Genomic DNA, 27850 nt, shown 5'->3' on the forward strand with positions numbered 1-27850 from the left:
CACTTAATGTCAGATATGGGAAATTAAGTCACATGGGGAAATGGCGTCTGTAATGCATGAGAAAAACTGCAACATGCTACACAATTGATAATGAGTAATACAAATCATTGATCTTTATTCACACCGCATTGTATAATTTGAACACCCAGCCCAAGATTGCACGCATGCATGTTTTATGAGCAGCCTAGCGAGTTTACAATACATTTTCAGTTGGAGTCTACTTGAAGTCTAAATTCAAAACGTACTAGACCAGTATATGGCCCACAGCAAAAGCTACTTTCTTCTTGTGGACCGTGAATCAGGAGTTATTGATTTATGTGCACTTGCTGCATGGTCCCGCATGCACCCACCCATACAGGCAAACTGCTGATGGGAAGCTTTCCAATTCAACAAAGATTTGTGAATACATTACTGTACATGGACACTCCAGGGCCATGCATATTTGATAACTTTAAAAAGGTAAGGCACTAGAGAAGGTATGATGGCTCAACTGTTCTTGCTGCAAGCAAAACACAAATTCTCTATTAATCACTATTCAGCCTAATGTAGGAGGAAAGTTGCCATTCAGACCAGTTCTGTCCTTATTTTAAACCTCTGGTTTGTATATGTCATTATTGCATTTCACTCTTATGCTGTACAGTTGTTGCTATTGCAAATCAAGAGTGTTATTTGGTCATGTGCAACAAAAACATTGCTCCTCCTCTTAATTACTCCAGCAGAAATCGCCAACACAGCCTCCCCCTGTTTTTTTCATTTGACTTTGCAGATATGATGTGTGCCCTTGAGAGAGACCTTGCTTTGCATTGCAGTCATTATGACGGGAACAAGAACAAGACTATGGCTACACCATTGCCCCCTCCTGGACAACATTGAAAAGTGCACATAGCAATTGAAATCGTGCAACTCATACTGGGGGTAGGGAAGCAGCTTCAAACTTGGGTTAGGGTTTCAAATAATAAATAACGTTGAACTGTTTTATCAATAATCCCCCCCAAAATATGAAACCTGTTGAATGAGACAGCTATAGCAAAATTTGGTCTCATTTTGAATTTGGTGCCTGCAACAAGATAGCTGGAACAGGATAACAAAAGACTGGGTAATTTAAGGAACAAACAAACAAACAAACAAACAAACAAACAAACAAACAAACAAAGGTGAAAAGGATAATTACAAACCAGTGAGAAAAAGTGAATCCTGAAAGGCTCAGTTGCTCACAAGAAAGGAAGAGCTGAGGTTGACCACAAAGTGCATAAGCAAATAATTCAAAAGAACATTTCTCAACATACAACGGCAAGGAATTGCCATTTATTATGCCCGCATGCGACATACTAAAACAAGACTGGCAACTTGACAGACTTGAAATCTGCAAGGAGTGTCACACATTAAGCCGCCAGGGGGAGCCAAATGTCATTATAGTAATGGCAACTAGTGAGAAATGGGAGGCGTTCACGTTACGTCTCGAAACTCGGAATTTCTCCTTACCCTTCACAATTGGACAGTACAATTGGTTCGGCTCGCTGGCTTCTCGTGCAAATATTGCAGACAAAGGTAATTACGCCGGCCTTTAACCACTGCATGCTTAAGTTCTCTCTCCGGAAAATAGCTAACTTTCGCCATCATCGATGGTTTGTTATTGTCTGCAACTAGTGTTGGATGGTGAACTTCGGCTAACCATTAGCCTAACTTGGAAATCGATTTGACCGAGTAGGCGTTATCAGTGATGGAGAATCCGCTTTGCTAACTGCGACACCCTGAGTATGTTAGGCAAGATGACTTGAGGTTAACGCAGAATTAAATCATCCCGATATTTAACTGTGATACGGTTACATTTCATATTACGTGCTAGCACAAGTTTAGCATGGTAGGTTCGTCGTACTGCATAGCCGTGGTACCCGAATTCATCATTTTATCAGCCGCTCCAGGCTTTCGAGAGAAAATAAGAACGTCTTTAGGGTGCTGCTGCAGCAGCAGCAGCAGCATACACGCTGATAAAACATGAGTACTATTTCATGACGTGGCTTCTTTAGATTTGGCGTCGACCACGTCACACCACGAGTCACCATGGCCAGAACTTGGCGAACTGATTCAACATTTTATAGTCCCCCTAGGAATATGTAATTTATTTTTCCGCGGAAAACTGAATTAAAATTAACAGTTATAAAACAAATAAGTTATCTTGTTTTTTTTGTTTTTTTTTAAACTTACCACTTGAAAAATGGTGTATTTGACTTTTGTTTTGAATTTACGGCAGATGGCCTCAGTATACGCACTATGGGTTAAAAACAAAGACAAAGGCTTTTGGAGCGCCTCTTGCTTCAAAGATAGTCCATAATTTAAATTTCTTGCTTTGGAGAATAAAATGAAAGAAAGATCATTTACTTTTGCATTTGTCATTGTGTGACCCCTTTTATTTGTTCTTTTTTTTTTTTTTTTAGGATACATTTTCATTTGAAGGCTGAAATTATTTTGAGTCGGTGGGTGTGGATGGGACGCAGTCATTCTTTTCAGTGATCAGTTCCTTCCTCTGGCTGCTCCTGCTTCCTCCCTCAGGCTGAAAATAGGTGAATGGTTGCATTCCGTTTGTAGACAGACTATATTAGAATAAATTATAAACACAAGTAAAATTTACAGATTAATTTTAAATTTACCAAGGGCTACTTGAATGAAAGATGCTTTTATTGTGGTCAAAGTTTCTTTCTCTGAATACTATACAATGGAGAGCAAGCCTTTTGGACCTCCAATTTTTGCTGTATTTATCTCTCTTGCTGTGGCACACCAAGGGCCAAGCTCTTGTTAGCTTGCCATTTTAATGAGGCCTCAACATTGTGTTTGCCCTCTGGTGGTTGGCTGGTGACTGATTGATTGATAAAGTGCTTGATGATTATTATTATTTTGCAGAAGAACTCGCATTTCAATTTTACCAAAGATCAGGTTAATTTAATCGTGGCAGCCAAAATCGTATTCACGATTAAAATTTTATTTGATTAGAGTATTTGTGTCGCCCTGCTAACAAGGCTGTTAGGTCATTAACATAACTGCCCTGTTAACAGGGCTGGACAAATACTGTAATATGCCAATTTTAAACTATACATAATAAGACAATCTGTTACAACTGTTCATGTAGAGGTGCAACGATTAATCGATTGATATCTAAATGCTTATCTAATTGATGTATTATCTTTTAAAATAAAATGCATTTAATAACAACACAATAGAACACATCACATAAAAAATGAGCAATTATATTTTTTACTACTAAATTAATCATTTACAGAACTTGCGACAACCCTGTTCCTCGTGTTGCCTTTTTTAGAAAATGTGAACATATTGTTACCTTCCTCTCATTTTCTCCTTTTCTTCCACACTCTCAGCCAATCACTGACTCAAATTCAAATAAGCCAAAGGCAATTCCTCCCCTCCCCCCGACTACTTGCCCATCTCACCATCTCTCTGTCGCTCCATTCTCCTCGCCTCCCTGCACATTTCCGCTTAGCAATTTAACACATTTGAATAGCAATACAAATAGACTGAAGGGTTGAAAGCGACATAGGTGGTGACTGGTTCAAGATCTTGTCGTGGAGGGATGGAAAAGCCTTGTGGTTTTGTGTGCAAAAACCCCCATGTGAGTCATGTGATTTTTTTTGTCTGCTTTCTCACGAATGTGTGGGTTTTTTTTCATCATCTGTTTTGATCCATTTGGACATTTCTAAGAATTGGGGTTCTTTTTTCTGTCTGTATGTCTGCTGCTTTGTCATCCCTGTGTTTCAGCATGCATGCGTAGTACCTTCCCCCAGCACAGTAAGCCAAGTGCTGGCTGCTGCTGTCTTGTGACGCTTGAGATGAAGTTACATTTTGATGAATGGGAAACTGGCTCCTTATCATGCTTGACATCCACTGTAAAGACCTGTTCATTCATTATGTTAGTTGAACCGGACTAGTGCTCAAGTTTTAAATAAAGAACGGTAGTAAGCAAGGACGGAAGTGGGTTTCTTTTATCATTGTAATCGTCCACAACCGGGTCAAGTACCGGCCGGCAGAAACAAGCCCAGCCTGTCGGTTAACAAAATTGAGCTTGCGTATGTAACAATAGTTTTTGTTTTTCTTTTCAAGACGTTATCGTAACATTTGCTCATTTACCTTACTAGTTTCGGCGTGCAAGCCACGTGGCAAACGAGACTTGGAAGGCCTAGGATGACTATTATGACGGAGGTACGAGGACTGAAGGTTGCCCAGGTCGGGGACGAAGTACAGAGGACAGACTGACAAAATTTGGTAAAGTGCCCATCACATTGAAATAGATATTTAGGAAGAGGAGAAAACTCTCTCACGACTCTTACCAGTATATCGGCCCATTCTGTCTTCAGTCAAAATATTTTGTCTAGGCAAAGCTGATCATTTTGTTTTCTCTCTTTAGAGAGATTTCGGTGGGCAGGTTGGCTCATCTGTTGGTGGCCATGACATGCTGAAAACAAACTTGCTCTATTGATTCAAACATAGCTAAGGACACTGGCTTGTTTGCTGAAGTAAAAGTTATTCTGATATGAAGCTGGTAGCAAATGTACAAATCTGCTTCTCTGACTGTGAGTGTCCAGTCAACAGTGATTGATTGCATTCGGTTGTATTGAGTCGCTTATTCGTAAAAATATTTTACTGTAAACTTAAAATTAGTGCCTTTAGATGTCCATTGTTTTTGTAACTTTGCATCAAGGCTTTATGTAGCACCTTTAGATGTCTTTTATTTTAGATTTTTTTTAAATCATCTTTTACTTTAGATTTCCATTATTTTATAACTTTGCATCAAGGCTTTTGTTGTAGCATAGTAAAGAATCAGGTTGTCTATGGGCAAATAACCAGTGAACAAAAATGCAGCAGACCCTTTACGCCCAAAAGGCTCACAGTATGCCCCATTGTAAGACACTGAATGCCTGCTGCCATGTGATCTTTGAACATGAATGTCTACTTGTGCGTTTGTACTACAAGAGCAGAGATTCCAAACCCTTTTAGGCCCGAGATTGACTTTTCAAGCTGCCAGCCTTCTGTGATCGATATTTATTGATTGATTGATTGATTCATTGATTGATTCATTCATTCATCCATCCATCCATTCGTTCGTTCGTTCGTTCGTTCGTTCGTTCATTCGTCTGTCCATTCATAACAGCTGACCAGTGAGCTAAAATTCAGTTTAACAACACATTATTTTCCCACATTGATACCAACATAAGTATTCAACTATTGACTAGTCACCAATACCGGTACCAAGTACGAAATATTTGAAATTTTCCCAAAACACATAATTATTAAATAAAGACGTATATGTATGTGCTAATATATATACAGCATGCTGACATGGTATAGTACAACCAAACATGGTATCAGTACTCGGGCCATCCTCAAATAATATCATGGACATACTTTGACGTGACAATGTTTCTTATCTCTAGTGTGATCTGTGCAACTCAACAATAACATGATCATATGAAGGTATGTGTCTTTTGATACTGATAACCGAGATAAGAAAACTTGTCATCGCTCTGTCACTGACATCACAATAAGAAGTCCTCCTGTGAGCAAACACATTTGTTCCACACCCACTAGTGTCATTGTCTGCGTATTACTCAAAAGCTCCCTGTTAGAAGATGGAAAGTAAACTCAGGCGTTACTGTTTTGTTATAGCCAGCCCTATCGGGTGTTTCAGATCCGGTACAACTTGTTCTGTTGCATATAGTAGTGAGCAAGTTTTGTTTTTGCAGAGTTTTTCACCATCCTGAACCTTGTTTCAGTCTTGCTGCTGCTATGTGATATGCTTTGGGAGTTTGCATTCTAGACCGATGTACAACAAAAGACAGAGGGGAAACATTGTCATTCCACTTTTCCACTCCATGATGCCTAATCGGCTCAAAAGCGAGGTATGCGTATTGTAGCTCTTAAGAGATTTATAAAACGTGAAACACCAAACATGACAAGGGAGAAAAAAGTGAGCATCCAATAGTGTGGTGTACAATATTTCAAGAAGACAAACAGAGCACTCCATTCACTTAAAAAGACAATACATATAATTTAAATAAAACCAAAACAATTTAAAGCGGTGTTTTCTTGCTCTCGTGTTTTTTACTTTCAGAATCAAGATTTATAGCACATGTAACATACTCACAGTTGTTCTGGTATTCTTCAACTTGATAATAGGGAGAACTTGGTAAAAACAACAAATACTGTCAATTTATGTGTTACTAATCCAGCACTCCTGTAATCACTAGAACGTTTGTAGTGTTGTGCCTGAGGGTTTTTAGTTGGGGTGAATGGTTGTGGAAAATAATCAAAACGCACGCCCCCTCTCAATATTCTGATTGTGAATTAATATGCAGTAATTTTCTCAAAGTTCTCATCTCATGTATTTGAAATAATAAATTAATGTTTTATTTCCTGTAGACAGAATAAGTGTATACAGGAAATTTAAATAGTTCTCTTTGCAGAATTTTATCCACGAGTATTTTTTTTCTTTTACTGTCCTAATTTTATCGCAATGAATCCTTTTGTTGGTGCTATGTGTTTTGTGCTTGATATTGATCTTATTTAAGAGATAATGTAGATATATTTATGTATCTTGAATTTTTGGGGGGGTTCTGTCATTCATTGTATGTTATTTGTGTTCACAAATTCTTTAGCAATTACTGTTAGATAAAGTTGCGTGTGAAGAATACGCTTTGTCTGGCTTGAATGAATGAGCTGTCGATAAGCAAGCAGGTTTTGACAGATTTCAGTGCCAGCATGCGTTGGACGTTGGTTTTATTAATCATTCACCCCTGTGTTTTAGTAGAGTGCGCAGACCCCACCTTTTTAATTGAGCTTTTACCTAATATTTATCTATTTACTTTTCTTACCTTTATTTACATAAGCTATACATATGTTATGTTGAGCTTCCCACAGTTTATTAGCGGTATGTGTTTGATTATATTGGACCTTTGGCACATTGACTTTTAAATTCCTTATGAAATATGAGTTGTTTTTACATGCATGAAAAGCTCTCTAGAAGTAAAGTTTGATTAATTGACTAGTACGTAGGTGTGGGTTGCTTTGCTAAAGCACACAGACTTATCTTTTGTGTACCATTGTGCTCTGAGAAATGTTTTTGTATTGTGTGGGAACTCAGTGACACCCTTGTGGTTTTTTTTTTTTCTTTCTAGGAGTTGTACTACAAGAGGATGCAAAGCAGAGAAAAAAAGAAAAGGGAAACGATGGACAATCTGAATCAGGTGATCAATCAATCAGATCAATCAGACGTGACAGATAAATAACCATTAACTTGCAAAAAAACATTATACATATTCAAGTATCAACTTCTATGACGTGTGCTGTTGTTCCATTGGTGTAGTGTAAGAAGAGGCTGAGGGTGTGCGTGGCGACATGCAACAGGGCTGACTACTCGAAACTGGCCCCAATCATGTTTGGAATCAAATCCCACCCTGATGACTATGACTTGGATGTAGTGGTCCTTGGTTCACATCTTATTGATGATTATGGGTAAGATACACATGCAACCTAGCGTACACACCTAAAATAAAGCTGTGCTGCTTAGTAGGTTCTAGTTTATTAACTGTGTAACTGTAAACAAAAATGTCATGTTTACACTACCACTTGAGGAGTACAGTGGACTCCTATTGTCAATCTCAGGTCGCAAATGTGCAGGGGTCCACCATACAGTTGTCATTTCAACATTGTTTTCTGCCTGTGTCATAGGAACACTTTTCGTATGATTGAGCAGGACGACTTTGACATCAGCTCCAAACTGCATACGATTGTAAGAGGGGAGGATGAAGCAGCCATGGTGGAGAGTGTTGGACTTGCTCTGGTCAAACTTCCTGATGTGCTACAAAGATTACGCCCAGATATTGTCATTATCCATGGAGATCGTTTTGATGCGCTAGCTCTAGCAACTTCAGCCGCACTGATGAACATTAGAATACTTCACCTAGAGGGAGGAGAGGTGAGAAGATTGTGATGAATATTTAAGGGAACTTTTTACACAAAATACCACCATCATGACCAGCGTTAAAATACAGCAGTGTAGTAGGCCAAAATATTCATTAAAAAAAAAAACGAGGCAGTTTTTTTTTTTAATTATTTTTGTTTAATATTATCGTACAGAATGCCAGCACTAACATTATGCAGTTTGTATTCCAGTCAAACTGTGGTTTTCAAACTTTTTGTCAGAATATGAAACAGCTGTAATTTAAAGAATTGATTAAAAAATTAAAAGTGTTTGTTCAAAATATATTGCACAGAAAAGTAAAATGTAAAAAAAAATCAATTTTGTGCAAAAATCACAAAATACGCCAAAGTGAATCGGTCAAGAAAAACATCTCACTTTTTTGGGTGAAAAACTGTGCTCTACAGAGTTACATTCTAACTTAAACGTGTTTTGTTTTACTGTACATTGTACATGATATCAGGTCTCATTTTGGCTAATTTCTTAGGTGAGCGGCACAATTGATGACTCAATCCGCCACGCCATCAGTAAACTGGCCCATTACCATGCCTGCTGCACGCGAAGGGCAGAGCAACACCTCATTTCCATGTGTGAGGACCACTCTCGGATCTTACTGACTGGCTGTCCCTCCTACGATAAGCTGCTGTCACCACATAACCGTGACGACTATCTGGATATCATCAAGAGCTGGTTGGGTATGTCAGACACACGTCATGAAAATGTCAGGGTTCCCTACGCGACTATGGAAAAGTATGAAATTTGATTGAATTCATTTCTAGATCAGACACATGAGGAAATGGGATGGAAAATTGTGAAATACAAATATTAAAATTTTGAATGAGTTGATTTGCAAAAAAAAAATAATTTGAAAAAAATATAATAGTTCTTGCAGTTAATGTAGTTTTGCCTTTGCACTGGAACAAGAATCACAGTACATATGTGATTATTTCATTTGCGTGTTTACATTTGTTTACTCTTAGTCAATCTCTCATGCATTGTAAGGGGAAAAACATTTGCTTCAGTAAAACTTGATTTTGACTATAAAACGTATGAAATTATAAATTGGTAGTGTCACTAATTATTTTCATTGGCAAATGACAACATTCGATTTGTATCATCTCTGAATTCCTGATGATTGAGCATCAATATGCAACTATTCAAGACTCAGAATGATACACATCAATTTGTTACAAATTATTATCGACAGAGAACTCTAAAAATCAGGGTCTGGTAAAATGTTGAAATCTCAAATGTGTAGGAACCCTGAACTCAACAAGTCAGCTCATTTGTGTATCACATTTTTACTGCATTCTACAGGCGACAATGTGAAGGATCATGACTACATTGTGGCGTTGCAGCACCCAGTCACCACTGACATTCAGCACTCTATTAAGATCTATGGACTTATGTTGGATGCACTTATCTCCTTCAATAAAAGGACACTCATCCTCTTTCCCAACATTGATGCTGGTTGGTATTATAGGTTATTATGGCATGATCTTTATTAAATGATCAAATATGTATGGATAGGCCAATATAAGTAGAACCAAGGAGCCCATAGCCCAGCCCATAGCCCAACCCATTCTTGAATATACTCTAATACTTATCCTGTCCACAGGAAGTAAGGAAATGGTGCGTGTAATGAGAAAAAAGGGCATTGAGACACATCCCAACTTCCAGGCAGTGAAGCACATCCCCTTTGAACAATTCATTCAACTGGTATGCCATGCCGGCTGCATGATTGGGAACAGCAGCTGTGGTGTGCGAGAGGCCGGGGCCTTTGGCACACCGGTCATCAACCTGGGAACTAGACAAACAGGCAGAGAGACGGGTGAGAATGTGATATTGTGAATTTGAGTCTCTAGCGGCCCCTACTGTACATATTTAGCTGTTACTATCTCAATTGAACAATTAAATGTTTTCTGGCTGGGAAAGCTCAAAATTCTACTTCTCTTTCTGCTAGGTGAAAATGTTCTGCACGTGAGAGATGCTGACTCTCATAGTAAGATCTACCATGCTCTGCAGCTGCAGTTTGGAAAGCGATACCCCTGGTAATGTTCCTTTTTATTCAAAACAGCGGTTCAGTACGTCTTCCAGAATTTGTTAAAGCCTCGGCGGCGGTCTGCATTCTCTTCCTAATGTTCCTGCCTTTCCAGTTCAAAGATCTATGGTGATGGAAACGCTGTTCCTCGCATTCTCAAGTTCTTACAATCCATTGACCTGAATAAGCCCCTTCAGAAGACTTTCTGCTTTCCTTTGGTGAAAGACTCCATATCCCAAGACATTGATCACATCCTGGAGAAACAAAGTGCTTTGGCTGTGGACCTTGGCGGAACCAATCTCAGAGTAGCAATTGTTTGCTCCCAGGTAAGTTGACCAGTCTCATCTGAAGACTTTTATATACTACATATGTATAATCAATCTTTATTAGTTCTCTACTGAGATTTTTTTTCCCCCACCACCCATCTCTTTCTTTCTATACTTGACTGCCCGTTGCTTTATCAAGGGTATCGTAGTGAAGAAATATACTCAACCCAATCCAAAGACCTTTGAGCCCAGGATGCAGCTCATATTGAAAATGTGTGAACATGCCATGCAAGATGCAGTGTCTCTCAACTGTAGGATTTTGGGAGTTGGTATGAAACTATGATACACAGCACTGTATGAAAAAACCCAACAAATTTATGCTCATTGCGTCAAATCTTTCCATCCATAGGAGTATCCACTGGTGGACGCGTAAACCCACAAGAGGGTGTGGTACTGGACTCAACAAAGCTAATTCAGGAGTGGACATCTGTGGATTTGAGAACACCCATCTCAGATGCCTTACACCTGCCCGTCTGGGTGGACAATGACGGAAACTGTGCTGCCTTAGCCGAAAGGAAGTTTGGTCATGGAAAAGGAGTGGAGAACTTTGTCACAGTCATCACAGGAACAGGTGAATTGCCATAGTGTTCATGCAGTCATTTGTTCATTCCCTGCTGTCCTCCATCACACAGACTTGTTCATCCATTCACACACATTCAGCCACTCAGTTATCCAATCAAATTATTAATAATAAAGAATTTTAAAAAAATACAACAATTAAAGGGGGAGTTGAATGTCGGGCTGCATCTATCAAATTAATCATTAATACAATAGAAAAACAAGACATTTCAATTAGTAATAACAAAAGATCAATGGGGATCCTTTTTATATATTATATTATATATTTTTCGAGTCAATACAAATAAATTCCTGTTTCTCAAGCCCGATATTAATAACCAAGAGCATTGTTTTTGTGGGTGAGGGGGTTATTATTATTATTTTCTTTCATTAACAGGGAGGCACCAACAATTCTGTTCTTAAAATGCTTGAAAAAATAAAGTGGAATTGAGGACTGAGTTGACCTAATTTGTATCTGTGTTACTCATTGTTGAAATTGCATTGATACAGTGAGTGTAGATTAATCTTACTCATTTGCAATTTTGGACTTTGAAAGGTATCGGAGGAGGGATTATCCAGCACAACGAGCTGATCCATGGCAGTACATTTTGTGGCGCCGAACTAGGTCACATCATGGTGTCGTTAGACGGCCCGGAGTGTTCGTGTGGAAGCCGAGGATGCATCGAGGCTTACGCTTCTGGTCTGGCCCTGCAGAGGGAGGCCAAAAAAATGAATGATGGTGAGTGACAGTTGGATTGTATCATATTTGTGTATATGATGAGGCTTACTAAATGCTTAGGATTTACTAATTAGCTAGATAGCAAGAGAAGTGAAATTGGGTTCTTGACAAAAATTGGGTTTTTCATCTGTTACAAAATTAGAGTGAACAGCTGCAACTTGGGATCTCGATAACTAAAATGATGTTAATGTTCTTCCAGATCTTTACTCCTCACTCCAAGGTAACTCCAATGCAATAAGAAAATACTGTTGTGTTTTTCAGATGAACTCTTGAAAGGGGAGGGATTGGCTCTGAAACGGTCTGAGCCCATCACTGCCGCTCACCTCATCAGTGCAGCAAAACTGGGGAATGCCAAAGCTGTAGCTATTCTCAACAAAGGTTAAAACCTAAACGAGCACACCTACACACACAGACACATCAGAAAAAAAACGGGAATGGTCTCTTGTTATGTAATGAGTAACCACATTAAAGCAATCCGTTGCTTTAGTCTCCTTCTGACATCAAATAGGGTGTAGTAGTAGAATGTGAAGAGAAACAAAATAAATCATTTCCCGGTAAACCTAAAAATGCGTGACAGCAAATAGTTAATATGCATTCCAAAATGTTTTTTTTTTTCTGTTTCTCTTTGTAGCCTCCACAGCACTAGGTGTCGGCATTATCAACATCCTGCACACACTCAACCCCTCACTTGTGATCCTATCTGGTGTCTTGGCCTCCATCTACGAAGAACCGGTGAAGCACCTCATTGCTAGTAGAGCCCTCTTACCAGCTCAGAGCACCAAGCTGGTAACGTCAGACTTGGAAGAACCCGCTTTACTAGGAGCGGCGAGCATGGTCTTAGACTATGCTACGAGAAGGACTTATTAAAGGACACACTTGTCTCTTGATTCCTTGAGCCATCAAGAAGACATCGTCATGAAGTTGATTTTCCAAACATATGTTAACATATCCAAATTCAGTTTATAAAAATGAAAAATGCCTTTTCTGTCGTTTCCTGTTTGGTGATATGTTGTGTTCAAGAAAATGGAACCAATTCCCACTGGTTTGAAATTAATTGATCCTTAATCAAAGGTTGCCTGGATATGTATTTCTTGTGTCAAGTGGATCCATTGTGCATTCTTCTATCACATAAAATCTTTTTTGATTTCTGGATTTTTTAAAAAAAGCAAGTAGTTTGTTTTTTACAAAAAAAAAAAAAACATGGCATAACAACATACTCCAAGCAGGAATTTGCTTCTATTTGTAAAATAATAACCAGTAGCCCATTAAGATGGTTCTTTTGCCAATGACCAAATTTTTGCTAGATATGTCTTTCAATATCTTTCTGTATCGCTTCCTGTTTCACTTTTCTACAAATATTTATCCCCTACTGAGATACAATATAACATCATAGTTCCATGTCTTACCAGTCAATCTTTGAAGACTTGGAATGAGTGAAAAAATGATATTCTAGTTGCTTGTCTCAAAGACTTTGGTAACAATTAATGTACAATTTAATTTAATTATCAAATTATAGGCTGAATAATCATGTGACTGAAACTTACTGTTTTTGCTGCTATGGAAGATGATTTCAGTGGTACACATTGTATGTATACTTTATAATGTACCGCCATCGTTTGTTTTAATTTGGTTAATGATGGTCCAAGTGAATACACAATGAATGGGTTATATTTACAATGCCTACCTTCAAGGTAGTCATTTAACAATATATATGTACTTGAATAAAAGAGAATATTTGGGGGGTGCATGTAGTGATTGATTGTCATTCCGCAAAGCACAACCTGAAACCCGCTAATCAGAAATGTTTGAAACTTGGTACATTGAGTCAGGTGTTTTTCACCTGAACGATGGGACGCTGTCGGGGCAGTTCAATAATTAACCACTGTGACGTTATTCCTGGGCTAGAGACCAATGTTGTTTCTACGGCGCGTAACCTTGAGGATCAAGAATGAGGTAAATCTGTGAGATTGAATCGAGTTTGGCGTGCAATATACGTCCCTTCATTGTGCGTAAATATGCCGTGAATTTTGAAGGTTGCAATAAAAAGATCACCTTAAAAACGATCAAGTCGTCAATTAAGGGTTAATTAAAATAGGAAGTATAGCTAGAGTACATTAAAGCAACAATAAACACTATTATTTATAAAATATTTTCCATCACATATTTCATGGAAATTGTGTGGTTCAGGATGGTAAAATGTTTAAATAATTGTGACTCTGGTGTTTGCGTAGTTTAAGTATGAAGAACGGGTTATTTATTCTTTTTATTTATTTATTTATTTATTTATTTTCATTGAAGTTGTGACAGCACGTATAGGTCACGAGACAGCATCGGGGTGGGCATTCGTATTTGATTGGACAGAGATTGAGACAGGGCTTTTCCTATTGGTTCTTCATCCAATCAGTCAGTTTTCATGGCTTTTTATTTGCCAGTCGTCCATTTCCGCTTGTCTATAAGCTTCATGTCTTTTTTTCTTGCGTGTCCTTTCCTTTCGGCTAATCGCCCTATAGTCAATACCTACACCTGCTAAATATTTGCACATTTCGACAGAGTAAAAGGCAATATGGATGAATATGACATGCTCAACTCACCGGCCGCTGGTAATGGCGTCGGCTCAGATGAGGACCCCGCCGCGGCGTTTTTGGCCCAACAGGAGAGCGAAATTGCGGGGATTGAAAACGACGAAGGCTTCAGCATCCTGGACAGTGGAGAGGTCCCTTCGTCGCTGGCGGATTCCAACGGTGGGTGACTGTCCCTGTCAACGGAGGACAGATTGATCTCACATCCCTGATAAAAGTCTTGCAGTAAAGCATTAGATAGATCCCAAGTTGTTAATAATGTACTATTCTGTCCATCTCGGTTACAGCTAGCTCTGCTATGCTAACCTGACTCCTGACAACACAGTACTTTAGGGGGAAAATATCACAATGATAAGGATAGAACCAAATTGACGTTTGATGGGTATGTGTAAAATTAAGTGAAATATGTGAGTTCATGGTCTGCTGCCAAGAAGAGAACATCGATGATGACATAACGATGATAACGTTTGAGTGACTAAATAAATAGCCAAGAAACAAAATAATAATTTTAAAAAACCAACAACCCACAAACAGTAGCTTTTCCTTTAAATGTGCCACATAATCCCTCAAACTGCTCTTCAAAGGTTGCAAAATGTAAATTTTGAGGAATTTGTAACTGTGTGATTTTAAAAAACATAATTTTTGCTTAAGTTTCATGCTATATTGTAGTTGAAGATTGAGACTTGGTGATTATATTAGTGAATGAAAGCCTCGCATTGAATTGCAGTGGCATGAAGTCCTTTTTTTTTTTTTTTTTTTATCGTTGCACTTTGTACTTCATATTTCCGTAGAGGTGTTCTTAGGTTTTAAAGAACTCTGCTGCATTGTTTCTAACACAATATTTCCTGTTGTCTTTGTAGATGGTGCTGTCAATGGAGAGTTCCATGGGGTAATTAGTCTTGACAATCTTTTTAAAGATTATCACATCTTTTTTTTTTATTGTTCCTTAGTTTGCAACTCCAGATCAACAAAGCAAATGGTTTAATGGCAGACATTTTTAATTATTCAAATCAATTGTGAACAGTGTTTGCATACCACCCATGTAAATCTTTAGAGAAACTTCTGAAATTAAGCATGTTTATCGAAACCATCATAAGAGTTGCATGCCAGAGTTTTACCACAATTCCACCTTGTAGTATTTTTCAAGGTGGATCACCGCATTAAAATTTGCAACAGGCAAAAATACAATAAAATGTTTGAACATATCTGGCTTCTAGAACCTTCCCAATTTCCCTTTCCTGTGCTGTCATTGCAACATTGCTGCCTTTTGCATTGTCAGGACTTCCTTTGGCCTATAAGAGAAGAACGAAAAATGGCCTCAATTGAGTTTTTACAGAGAGACAACTGCAAATTTCACTTGTGCTAAGGAATAAAAACTGCAAGAATGAATTCTGCAACTCTGAGCTAGTGGTTGGAACCATTTAGAATTGTAAGAAGTATCGGTTGTCACTACTCTGTATATCATGTTTCTTAGGAAAGCAACGGCCCATCTGACGCCTATGCAGCAATTTCCAACGCCGACCGCCTGCAGGCAGAGCCTGAAAGCCTTCGCAAGTGGAGGGAGGAGCAAAGAGAGCGACTGGAGATGCTTGGTAAGCCCAGAAGAGCTCCATTACATTGAGTAATGTATATTCTGCAAAAGGCACCCAAATGAGTATGCATTAGTTAGCATCGTGGTCGAATCGCCCGTCTCCTTCCCTTCTTCTTTCCCTCCTTCCTCTGATTGGTTATGTACCTGGTAAAATGTGGTCTCTCTATGCTTACGTTCCTGGCCAGATGATAACTCTCGCAAGCAAGAGTCTGAGTGGAAGACCAAGGCCAAGGTGGAACTTGAGGAGTGGCATGCCAGGCAAAATGAGCAACTGGAGAAAACCAAAGCCAATAACAGGTACTGGCTTGAAAGATTGCTTCTGTCTTGGGGGATAGTATTGGTAATAATAATAATACAAGTTCTGTGTCAGCAATAAAGCCTTGTGTTATAATGTACATTTAAATATAAGTCGGACACTAAACATAGTTTTTTTCACTCTCGTAAATCGGGTTTTCATAATTATAATAATACTAATAATATGTTGTTTTTGTTCTTTGAACAAGGTGATGTTCATGCACAGCTTATTTTGTGCACCAGTAAAAAACATCTATGTCTTGAATTTGAAAAAAAATATTTCATTTTTTAACTAAAGAGGGGTTCGATGAATGCGCATATGAAACTGGTGGGGTTCGGTACCTCCAAAAAGGTTAAGAACCACTGTGTTATATGAATGACTGTTATTATTATTATATGTACAGTATGTGTATGGTAAGTACAGTTTGTGTACAGAAGAAATAGGGTGAATTTGATTGTTTAAAGTGTGAGAAATGTTGGCATGCAGTAAATTGTTCCTTCCTTAGATGTAAACCTTTATTTTTTTAAGTGTAATACAGTGTTGCCTTAAGATATAAATGTATTGGCTAACAGCTTTTGACGGATACAAGCCATCTCTTTACCGCTGTCATGTCATGAGCAAAATTTTGAGAGATATGTGCTTCTCTGATTCGACCACTAGAGGGCGGCAGCACACGTCACATCATCTGGCTACTATTCATCCGTTCAAGTCGTTGTCCTTGCAGTGGAACGATTATGTAAATTAGTGGCAGTAATTAGCCATTGACTCTATAAATAGTACAAGAAAGGAGAATAGTTATGTGTATGGGTGTGTTTAGTGCTGACATTTTTCCCAAGGTTTTATTGAGAGCAAAGCTTATGTATTCTTATACAGTACAGTATTGGTGAGTGTAGGCTTATCAGAAAAAAGCGTTTTTTTTTGTTGTTGTTTTTTTTTAAATGAGTTAATTACATGTCTTTGATTTCAATGGGGAAAAATGATTTGTGATACAAGCATCCTGGGAGATCAAATTAGTCATCTTAAGGCACCAATGTATTGTAATCAGTTTGAAATTATATTGGCTATTATATAAAGTGTCGTGAGGTGTATATTCAGGATTGAACCTATTAGTGCAGACAATTTCAAAATATAGGAAATAAGAAAAGCGTGAACAAATTTTGGGTGTTTTACTTTTCTCATTTGCTGCCCGTCTTGCTCCCTTACTCCCGTAAATAACAGCAGTACATAGGGTTAAAATATCCACAACATTGTTACGTATATTAAGATAGTAAATACGTCAAAGTAGTGCATAACCAGACTTCGCTTCCTCCCTGTTTAGGCTCATGGCCATAATTATAATCACAACTACATTAGAATGCTTTGTTATTCTGGCACAAAGACGTTTTTGTGGTTTGCACTGCCCTCTTTCTTTTTTACAAAATGTATTCCAACTGTACTGACTGGGCCTTGATCAGTGCTACAATGTTTCGACTGTCAACATTTGCCTGCTCTTCTGATTTTAGTTGTTTACACAAAATATAAAAATCGTGACTACAGGAAACCAGTTTTTAGACAAAGTATAATAGAGCGATTAGGCTAATTTGTCAAATTCCTGACTGTGTTCTGTGCTACTACCATCACTACCATTTATCAATTGAAAATGGATGGCTCTGTAATACGAGGTGATCATATCATCATTAATGGGACTCGAGAGGAACAACAATGCGTTGCGTGACAAAAAATGTTGCCACAATGGCAGCACTTGATTGTCCTTTACAATATCATATCATCATTAGCGGCACTCGAGCGGAACAACAATGACAATGCGTCCCGTGACAAAAAGTGTGACCACACTTGATTGTCCTGTACGATAACACCTGTTTCCGGTCTCTTGTTCATTTCTCCCGCTCACTCTCTCTTCTCTTCTGCCCTCTTGCTGCTCTGTCACACGGGCGGATGTTTGTCCAGGGTGCTCGATGAAGACTTCTACAAGCAGCCCTTCTCTGAGCTCATTGGTTATGTGTATGTTGCTCCAACTAACACCTTCTGTCCTCATTTTGTGCCTTTTATTTATTTATTTTTTAATCTTTGCATTCTCACCCATGATCCAACCATGTGGCATCATATTCATCCCATTAGTTAGGACATTGTAGTTTCCCATCAGTCTGTATCTCCCATCCACCATAGCTCAGCAGCATCGCTCTTGTCAAAATTGCGACTGATTTCTCTCAGCATGTCAACCATGAGAGGAATGCTACTGCATGTCACAGCTCAGATTCTCACTGCCTGCCGCAGCTGTCAAATCGTTCTTTTTTTCTTTTCACAATTGTGTAAATTGTGTGTGCAAGTTGTCACCCATTTAAAAAAAAAAAATGCCTTGGTCGCACTCGAATTTTTTTCCAAATAAATGTAGGCCTACATGTGTAGGACATTTTGAAGCAGTTGTGTACAGTAGTAAAAATACTCATCTTGATTGTCTCTTTAAAAATTTTTTAAACTTGCCTAAGTTGCATCTTCCTTGCATGGCATTTTCCCCTCAAAAATGGTGAGCCACAAAACAACCAATACCTCTGGAAAAAGACATAATTACATATAAGGACTTTTATTGATTAAAAACATGTAATGTGTTCATACAGTCCATAAAACTTCACATTTCAGTTTATTTCAAATAATATCTCGCCAAAATAGTTGTGTGCCTCATCGTCTTCCCGTCTTTTCTCGGGAAACGAAAAAGCAGAAGCACAGACTGAAGAACTTAAATCTGTAGTTGATAAAGTTGAGCAACTTGTTTTTTTTTTTTTTTTTTCTGTCTACCTTTTATTCTTGCTCTTTTGCCACGGTGTGGAAAAGCATTAACTGCATACATGGGCAATGTCAGGATTGTAACACCAATCTTGCCTTAATTTAATTAAATAATCAATTAAAGTGAGACAGAGACTAAAGATTTTTTTTTTTTTTTTTTTTTTTTTTTTTTAACAATACGTATACACACCTGCTTCAAATGGGACATGCCAGCCAGTCGTGACCTGTGCAGCCTTTGCTTTTACTGTCTGATGCCTTCAATGTTCTGCAGTCTACATTGTGGTGTGCATCCTTACCTTTTTAGCCAATCCAGTCAGCAGTGTATAATTGGCAGTAATTTGTCCTCTTTTCATAGAATTATTGAAATTTGTATAGCCCAGTATGATTTGTAATTCTTGTGTAAGCCTATGGGAATTATCGCACACCTCAATGCAGTGAACTGGGTAAGTACTGTACACGAAATTTGCTATCTGCAGTAGAAGAACCTAATTTGCAAACGTAGCGTGAAACAAAACTGCTCATTTTAGAGGTTTGCTTTGACTAGTCTTTTTCATCAGTTGCCCCTTCATTATGAAGACCCATGTGTAGCAAGCAAATGTCAAACATTAGCTTTCCACGAAGCAAAGTGAAGGCTGCTCGCTGGTCATGCTATAACGTTCCAACGAAATACAAATGAAAAAAAAAAAAAAAAAAGAAACCACTCACTTTTTGCACGTTGGTTTAAAACATCTGCATTGAGCTCATTTTTTGGTTGTCTTTCATTTTGCCCCCTCCCCCTTTTTTCTCTTCTAAATTCTGACCTGTGAAACTATTTCTCCCTCCTTTCTTTTCCTATGCACCTTTAAAGCACACACATTAACCATCCTTGCTACCGCCTAGACCAGTTAAGTAACAAAACACCAAAATGTCCATTTAAATTCATCTTGCTATTGTGATGGGATTAGATTTAAGTTTTGAATATTAGTCCCATATACAGTATAAACCCAGTTGTTTGTATTCCCTCTTTTGTGATGTGAATTGTGTTTGTTGTGACTGTGAAGTTTGATTTGCTCCTTATCCCCATTTTGCTTTGTGTAATTGGTGTTGTAGTTAGTAGTGAACCTTGGAGTGTTTGTTTTTGTATACAATATTCGTAGGTAGGCCAGGTTTAAGGTTGATATCCCTGACATATGACACCCAATCAAAAACGCAACTACAATTTCCACATGTGGTGTTTACTGTTTTTAAGTGTAGCCTACATGTTTTAGTTTGAGAAGAACTGAGTTGATTTCACAATTCCAAAACGCATCAAATCCACTTAAAGGAAGCCGCCAATTTCCAGTTCCATGCATGGTAAAAGGCTACTATTGCTCAAACTCTGTATGGACTTAGTTAAAAGCAAGAAACAAAACACTTGGTTGTGTAGTTTTGTTTTAATCATGGGCAGCTATTAGTGATGGGAGTGCATCCCTAGAGCGAGATCCTGCAGTGCTGAAAATTATAAGCATGCAGCTGCAGAATGGCTTGAAACTCAAGAGTAGCGTTCTACACCAACAAGCGCCACATTTTCTTGTTGGATGTTTTTTTTTTTTCCCCCTCCCAGTTTTTAATACAAACTATTCTGTTGTGTATAGTCACAAATATGGGTAACTGCACTGTTATGTTAAAAGAGAATTAGGGTCGTTAAAGTTGTGTTCTGTCTTCCCTTGTCTTTCGCTCTCGGTTAACCTCTGTTGAACCAATTCACACTTGATACATTTACATGATTGATAGCAAATAAGTATGTAACACTTTTCAATGCATAGATGTGTCATTCACAGCTACGCAATGGAATAAAAAGGTGTCAAGTTTGTCTTAGCCACATCTGTAAAGTAGGTCAGATACATACTTTTTTTTTAACCCCCCCCCAAAAAATTGTGAACTAAATTTCTTGTAAGCATACCTTACTTTTTTGTAGTAATGAGCCAAATTCTAAACAGCGACTTTCACATTCCCATTCGGATTTTGCTACCTGGTTATCAACAGAGGAATATCTCAGAGCCGTTTAATATTTTGTCATCATTTGTACATCATGTCTTGTGCTGATAAGTTTCTATTCTCCCCCTTCCCCCTCCCCTGTTGGGCGTAGGGCGGCTGAGGAAGCCATGATATCAGACATGGACGAGAACAACCCAGGCACGGAATGGGAGCGAGTGGCTCGCCTGTGCGACTTCAACCCAAAGTCCAGCAAGCAGGCCAAAGACGTGTCCCGCATGCGATCCGTCCTCATCTCCCTGAAGCAGTCCCCGCTTGTCCGCTAGGCTGGGCTACACATCATTCAGTATCACCATTAATGCAAACACAACCAACATCTTGATGACCCACATCTGTATTTGGAAGAATTATTCCCCTTCCGTCTATACCTGTTCGCTGGTTTTCTGTTGTGGACGGATATAGCCAACGATTTCAAACCGCACAGAGTATTCTTTTCCTGACCGGCCTAGCCTTGGAACATCAAATCACTGTTTAGCCACTGAATATTTTTTTCAATGGCGTGTCCTCCGACCAATCAAATGCAAGTCCATCAAGCCAGCAGATGGTACCAGTCCCATCATACCATGCTGTAATCCCCTCAACCTCTTGTAAGATTTCATTTATACCTTCCTTTTTTTAAAACCTCACATCAATGTGATCTGATTATTTTTCTGTTTAAGGACCAAATAAAAAAAAAAAATCAGTGTATTTTTAAGTGTCAGTGTAGTGCCTGCTTGTGTTCAATCTATGCATCTCCTTTTGAAAAGCGCCTAGTCTACTGGGAATAGTCCATTACATTACAATTCAAACATGTTGATAGCGCAGTGTGTGTGTATGTACTTCATGATCACCTATGTACATATACAGAAGGCAATATATAAACAGAATTTTAACCCTATATGTTAAAAAAATCTGACTGTTGTGGTTTTGAAGAAAACAAAATATACGTCAAGTGTTGTTTGACCATGCATGTCCATTGCCCACTTGTTTCAATATCAGTAAACAATGAATCAAAACACTTGACTTTGTGGTTCCTCTTATTCAGTTCATAGAGCAGTGGTTCTTAACCTTATTGGAGGTACCGATATACCAGCTCTGCCGAACCCTAACCCTGACCCAGGTTAAGAACCACTGTCATCATAGAGTGTCCTCCCATCTAATGATAACCTTCAAACGTTTTGCTTAATGACACAGCTCATTACTGGCACACCAAGTAATAATACTGGTTCTTTTTGGAAGTGGGAAATTTCTCTTTCGCTTTGTTATATACGGAAGCAATTCTCCTGTCGTGGCTCACGCACTTGCCTTGCATATTGTCTCGCAGATTCAATTCTCACCGTCGTTAGAAAAGAGATCCACAAACTCATATTAGTGCAGGTACGTACTTTGCACATTTTAACTGTACAGGATAAAACCCTGAAACTGTGCTGTCTGTAATCAATACTTGCCAATAATAAATGGTGGATACAAGTCTCAGCACGCCCCTTCTTTAACTGCCAGTAATAGTTGAGATAATACAACTTAATATATTAGTTTAATTTTGTTCCCCTTTTGGAACAAAAAAACTTTCCAAAGCGGAATTAAAAATAGATGCCTGAGATAATATAGTTTTTTTTTTACTATTTCCTAAAGAAAATGTAGAAATACATAATGTCTCTTTACGTTCTGACATTTGTGCCTTGCGATTACCACGGGACTAACTGCTCATACAAGCAAACAGGTTATTGAAAATATTTCAGAAACCGGAGTTTTGGCCTTAACCTGAATATTTACGGCTCGTACAAGTAGTCCGGGACAAGCTCCTGAATCGGAAGAGGCCTCCATAAAAGACATCAGAAAAACAGTTGCACAAATTGCACCTCATTTTACAAGAACATCCGTGGTCATATGTCAACATCCGCGTTCATTAAGTTCAACTGTGAGTCATAAAAAGTGCTATCGTCTTTGTATGAAGCTTAAGTTTTTCATTATGAAAGTTTGACGTCAGTAGACCAAAGCATTTTCACAATCTTTTGGTGAAGAGACAAGAGACCAGTAGCACCAGGAAATAAAGAAATAAAGAAATAAATCACTGGATGCACAATCGTGGACTTTGTTTCACTTTAACAATCAGGAGTTAATATTCAACAGAATATGCCATATGTTTCCAAAGAGGGTCCAACGAAACAAGATAACATAACTCCTAATATAGATTTTTATCTTGTATCATGGTCCAAGATTACGAGATACAAGATTTTTTACAAGATAAAAATCCAACCATCCATCCATCCATCCATCCATCCATCCATCCATCCATCCATCCATCCATCCATCCATCCATCCATCCATCCATCCATCCATCCATCCATCTTCTTCCGCTTATCCGGGGTCGGGTTGCGTTATTTTATAGATAAAAATCTATATTTTATATATACATATATCATGGTCCAAGATACAAGATAAGAATATTTATTAGGAGTTATGTTATATTTTTTGTTTGGACCCTCTTTGGAAACAGATGGCATATTCTGTTAAATATAAACTCCTGATTGTTAAAGTAAAACAAAGGCCACAATTGTGCATCCAACCCCGGTGATCAAGGAGGAAATGGACATTAAGCAGACTTTGACAAAAGAGGTGAAAAGTAGATCAAACTCACAGGCGGTGCTTTCGAATATTGTGGGTTCATTCAGAGGAGGTTCAGGGAGCACTGTGAGTAAATTTGACTGAGCAAGATTTCTGGGGAGCCAGGGCGCTAAGGGATGAGGAGGGACAGTCACCAGCTCAGCATGGGGTAAAAGGTTTGGCTATTGGAGTTTTACAGGAAAACATTTAAGAGAGAAGTAAGAGGGGACAGTGTAGGATGGTGAGGCCACCCCCCACCCCTCCCTGCAATTGTTTATTTTACCAAGAAAAGAAAAACTGTTTCAGCAAGCTGGAAGAAGTCATGTAATGTTTCCAGGTTTCAGTGAGATCAGATGGTGCAATTGTTTATGTTACCGTCGTATTGAATGAACTGAAAGTTCCACCCAGAGCCTCAGTGGATGTATCTTGGTCATTTGAGATTGTAGTGGTGGGTAACTTGAAGACGAAGGGGATCCTTGGGTAAGTCCAGAGACGTGACCTCTCCACTGCTAAGTATGAGATTGGAGGCGTTTTGCTCGTGAAACCCAGGCACAGCACAATCCAAAATAATTTCCAAAAAGAATTATCAAATGATGGAGATCATCTCGACATCAAACCTCTGAAGCAGTGTTGCAGAGGACGGGCGGAGCATTGGTACTAAACTGGACATGGGGAAACAAGTTTGACTGGGTTTTGTAATGACCTTCAAGCTGGAGTATCGGGGAGGCAACATACTTCACATTGATATAATCAGGTAACAGGTAGACCCTCGAGCGTAGCGTGGCAGCGAACTTGTTTGAGTCGGTATGCTTTGAGGGATTCACCTGAGCAGGCTGTCCACTCATCACTGGTGTCCCAAATACTGGACACGATACGTTTGATACGTCGAACAAGGCAAGCTCACTATCCAGAAGTAGGAGTGCTGTATGTCTGGCGGCCTGCTCGGAGTCGAGCCTCTGTACTTCCGTCATGGTCCCACGCATACTGTGACCTAGGTCAGGCGTTCAGGAGTGCCTGTTTCACACGAAATGTTTATCCAGGCCTCTTGCCACCTCTACATCTTGATCAGTTAGTGGTAGCATGCCAAGAATGTCATCGCTTTTGGCATGCACCAAGTACAACAGCAAGTTAACTTGGTCATCATCGCTTTCATTTAGTCCCAATGACAGTATCATTTTGCTAAACCATCTTATCCTTTGCAGCAGGGCTCCTTAAAATGTAAGCTAAAGTGTGCGGAGAGGAGGAGGGCTCGGGGGATACCGCAACCCAGAGAGTACCAAGTTTTTACGGAATGGAAAAAAGAATGCAAATTGAAAGGAAAACTACAATTGAGGTGTGTTGCTGATAACAAGATTAGGAAATACATTGTTGTTGTTTTTTTTGCTGTCTGGTAAAGAAAAACAAAACACCATGAAAAAAAATCTGAAAGCGATAAAACAAAGATAAGGAAGACTTAAAGAGAAGACCGACTTTTGTAAAACAGATTGTTAGAAAAATTGTATATATATGTTATCATGCGTTCTCTAATTAGAGTACTTATTCATAATGTTACTGCTCAGTATGCTTGCTGCTTTGCCTTGCTTATTCTTATCTTGTGCAACAGAACAGAAGGATTACGGCTGGGTCAGGGGCGAGATGACGGTTGTGTCAAACAAGATACTGCTGACATCTGAGCGTCCACCAGAACAGATCGTGAAAACAACACGTCAAACGATGTGTCATGAACCTTCTGATCTTCCTTAAAGAATGTTACTTTCTCTTTTTATCTCTCGAATATTGTTTAAACTGTTTTGCTGATATAGCCATATATGTACGCAACACTTTGTGCATTACTTTATTTTATTTTTTTTCTTTCGTTGAACCTGACACAGATGCAAACACCAACTGAAAATCAACTAGTTGTCTGGACTCAATAATACCTGACTGTAAAATCTGTGCTGACGTACAACAACAACAAACCGTGGTTTACACCAAACCTCAGGATGCTGCACAAAGCCAAGGAGCAGGCCTACACGAGTGGGGACCGGGACCTGTTCAGGCAGGCCAAGAACACACTGAACCGAGAGATCAGGAAAGCCAAGAGGTGCAATGGGGAGAGACTGGAGAGACACCTCTCTGCCCATCCTGATACCTCAACAGTGTGGAAAGGCCTGCAGAGCATCACGGGCTTCAAGAAACCAATGGAGAACCCAAGGGTTGCAAGCCAGCTAAACAGGTTTTACTGCAGGTTTGAATGGTCCACCCACCCAACAGGACCGCCTGCATCACAATAGACATACGCACCCCCCCCCAACCCACCTGTTCACACCTCCATCGTCGTTACCCTCACTATCCTCAGTAATGCTATTCCCTCCACAGACACCTTCAATTTCCTGGGATCCACAATCTCTCGGAACCTGAAATGGACTGGCCACATAGACTCTGTCCGTAAGAAGGCCCAGCACAGGCTGTACTTTCTGAGACAGCGCAGGAAGTTCAACCTGCCACAGGAGCTGCTGAAGACCTTCTACACTGCCATCATCCAGCCAATCCTTTGCGCCTCCATCACTGTCTGTTTGGATCGGCCACCAAACAAGACAAGCACAGACTGCAACAGACAATCAGGGCCGAGGAAAAGATAATCGGGACCAACCTCCCATCTATCCAAGACATGTACCTGGCCAAGACCAGGAAACGAGCAAGTACCATCTCTACAGACCCTTCTCACCCAGGTCTTTTGGACACGGAGTATCTCACAAAAGTATGAGCGCAGCGTGGCAGCAAACTTGTTTGAGTCGATGTGCTTTGAGGGATTCACCTGAGCAGGCTGTCCACTCATCACTGGTGTCCCAAATACTGGACACGATACGCTTGATACGTCGAACAAGGCAAGCTCACTATCCAGAAGTAGGAGTGCTGTATGTCTGGCGGCCTGCTCGGAGTCGAGCCTCTGTCCTTCCGTCATGGTCCCACGCATACTGTGACCTAGGTCAGGCGTTCAGGAGTGCCTGTTTCACACGAAATGTTTATCAAGGCCTCTTGCCACCTCTACATCTTGATCAGTTAGTGGTAGCATGCCAAGAATGTCATCGCTTTTGGCATGCACCAAGTACAACAGCAAGTTAACTTGGTCATCATCGCTTTCATTTAGTCCCAATGACAGTATCATTTTGCTAAACCATCTTATCCTTTGCAGCAGGGCTCCTTAAAATGTAAGCTAAAGTGTGCGGAGAGGAGGAGGGCTCGGGGGATACCGCAACACAGAGAGTACCAAGTTTTTACGGAATGGAATGCAAATTGAAAGGAAAACTACAATTGAGGTGTGTTGCTGATAACAAGATTAGGAAATACATTGTTGTTGTTTTTTTTGCTGTCTGGTAAAGAAAAACAAAACACCATGAAAAAAAATCTGAAAGCGATAAAACAAAGATAAGGAAGACTTAAAGATCCAGTCAATCCTCTGCGCCTCCATCACTGTCTGTTTGGATCGGCCACCAAACAAGACAAGCACAGACTGCAACAGACAATCAGGGCCACGGAAAAGATAATCGGGACCAACCTCCCATCTACAATTTTGCTGTGTTGCTGATAACAAGATTAGGAAATACATTTTTTTTTTCACTTGAAAAGATAGAAAATAAAATATTAACAAAAATCAAATGGATGAGTGACCTTTGTGAGATAATACTCCATGTCCAAAACCTGGCTTTCTTTTAGGGGAAATGTCTGTTAATCATTATCTGATAACAATCTGAACATTTTCAGCTATACAAACAAACGTGACTCCCTTGTTGGAGCTGCATCTGCTGCCACAGTTAAAGGCAGCCTATAGTACAATAGAACGAACCTCTGACTTCGACTATAATTCGTTCCAGAAAACTGGAATCCGAATAAATTCTTCCCATAATAAATAATGGAAAATGAATGAATCCGTTCTGATTTAGCAACAATGGACCCTTTTGCGTAATAATTTGTGATTTTTGTGACATTTGATACAGTTAAAAAGGTTGTAGGCCCTGTTGTGCGACACCGTTTTGCTGGGAGGGATATGTGACCAGACACACAGTCACTGGGGAGAAGAGTGGTGTGTTGGCTGCATGTCCGTCCGCCAGGCAAATAGTGCTGCACAATTGACACGAACAAGAGACAGAACGAGATCAAGACGGCCATTACTGGAGAAAGGAAGCTTTTTTTTTCTTTGCATTGTGCGCTTTCTCCATAATTTTGGCACATGTGGAGCAAGATTTGGACCCAGAAGCAGACGTGGCACAAATTTGAAAAGTAAAAGTTGTTACAAAGTATCAACAGAGAGCAGGGCTGGACGCAGAAGACATGAAAGAAAACTAGACATTCTCCCTGGAAGAAAGCTTGAGAGACTGAC

At 39.3% G+C, this 27850-nt stretch overlaps 2 protein-coding genes across 10 annotated transcripts; both read left to right on the plus strand.

Moving 5' to 3' along the window:
- Nucleotides 1–1422: 1422 nt before the first annotated feature.
- gne (glucosamine (UDP-N-acetyl)-2-epimerase/N-acetylmannosamine kinase) lies at nt 1423–13395 on the plus strand. Of its 7 annotated transcripts, XM_049721021.1 has the most exons (16): nt 1423–1548; nt 2436–2561; nt 4146–4272; nt 7182–7250; nt 7370–7518; nt 7735–7981; nt 8472–8679; nt 9302–9454; nt 9603–9815; nt 9948–10035; nt 10141–10351; nt 10491–10620; nt 10701–10922; nt 11466–11648; nt 11910–12026; nt 12280–13395. In XM_049721021.1, the coding sequence occupies exons 4-16, from the start codon at nt 7200–7202 to the stop codon at nt 12513–12515; spliced, it is 2208 nt and encodes a 735-aa protein (XP_049576978.1). In that variant the 5' UTR covers nt 1423–1548; nt 2436–2561; nt 4146–4272; nt 7182–7199; the 3' UTR covers nt 12516–13395. The 7 variants fall into 7 exon arrangements, with proteins under 7 accessions (XP_049576978.1, XP_049576980.1, XP_049576981.1 ...); XM_049721023.1 differs by lacking the exon at nt 4146–4272; XM_049721022.2 differs by lacking the exon at nt 2436–2561 and having other exon boundaries at nt 1443–1548.
- Nucleotides 13396–14083: 688 nt separating this feature from the next.
- On the plus strand, nt 14084–21904 carry clta (clathrin, light chain A). Of its 3 annotated transcripts, XM_049721038.2 has the most exons (7): nt 14084–14389; nt 15088–15116; nt 15702–15819; nt 16004–16115; nt 18061–18114; nt 19742–19777; nt 21002–21904. In XM_049721038.2, exons 1-7 carry the CDS (start codon nt 14212–14214, stop codon nt 21171–21173), a joined length of 699 nt encoding a protein of 232 aa, XP_049576995.1. In that variant the 5' UTR covers nt 14084–14211; the 3' UTR covers nt 21174–21904. The 3 variants fall into 3 exon arrangements, with proteins under 3 accessions (XP_049576995.1, XP_049576996.1, XP_049576997.1); XM_049721039.2 differs by lacking the exon at nt 19742–19777; XM_049721040.1 differs by lacking the exons at nt 18061–18114; nt 19742–19777 and having other exon boundaries at nt 14087–14389.
- The last annotated feature ends 5946 nt before the right edge of the window (nt 21905–27850 follow it).

Source organism: Syngnathus scovelli, chromosome 5, assembly GCF_024217435.2.
Source record: "Syngnathus scovelli strain Florida chromosome 5, RoL_Ssco_1.2, whole genome shotgun sequence".
NCBI classification, from domain to species: Eukaryota; Metazoa; Chordata; class Actinopteri; order Syngnathiformes; family Syngnathidae; genus Syngnathus; species Syngnathus scovelli.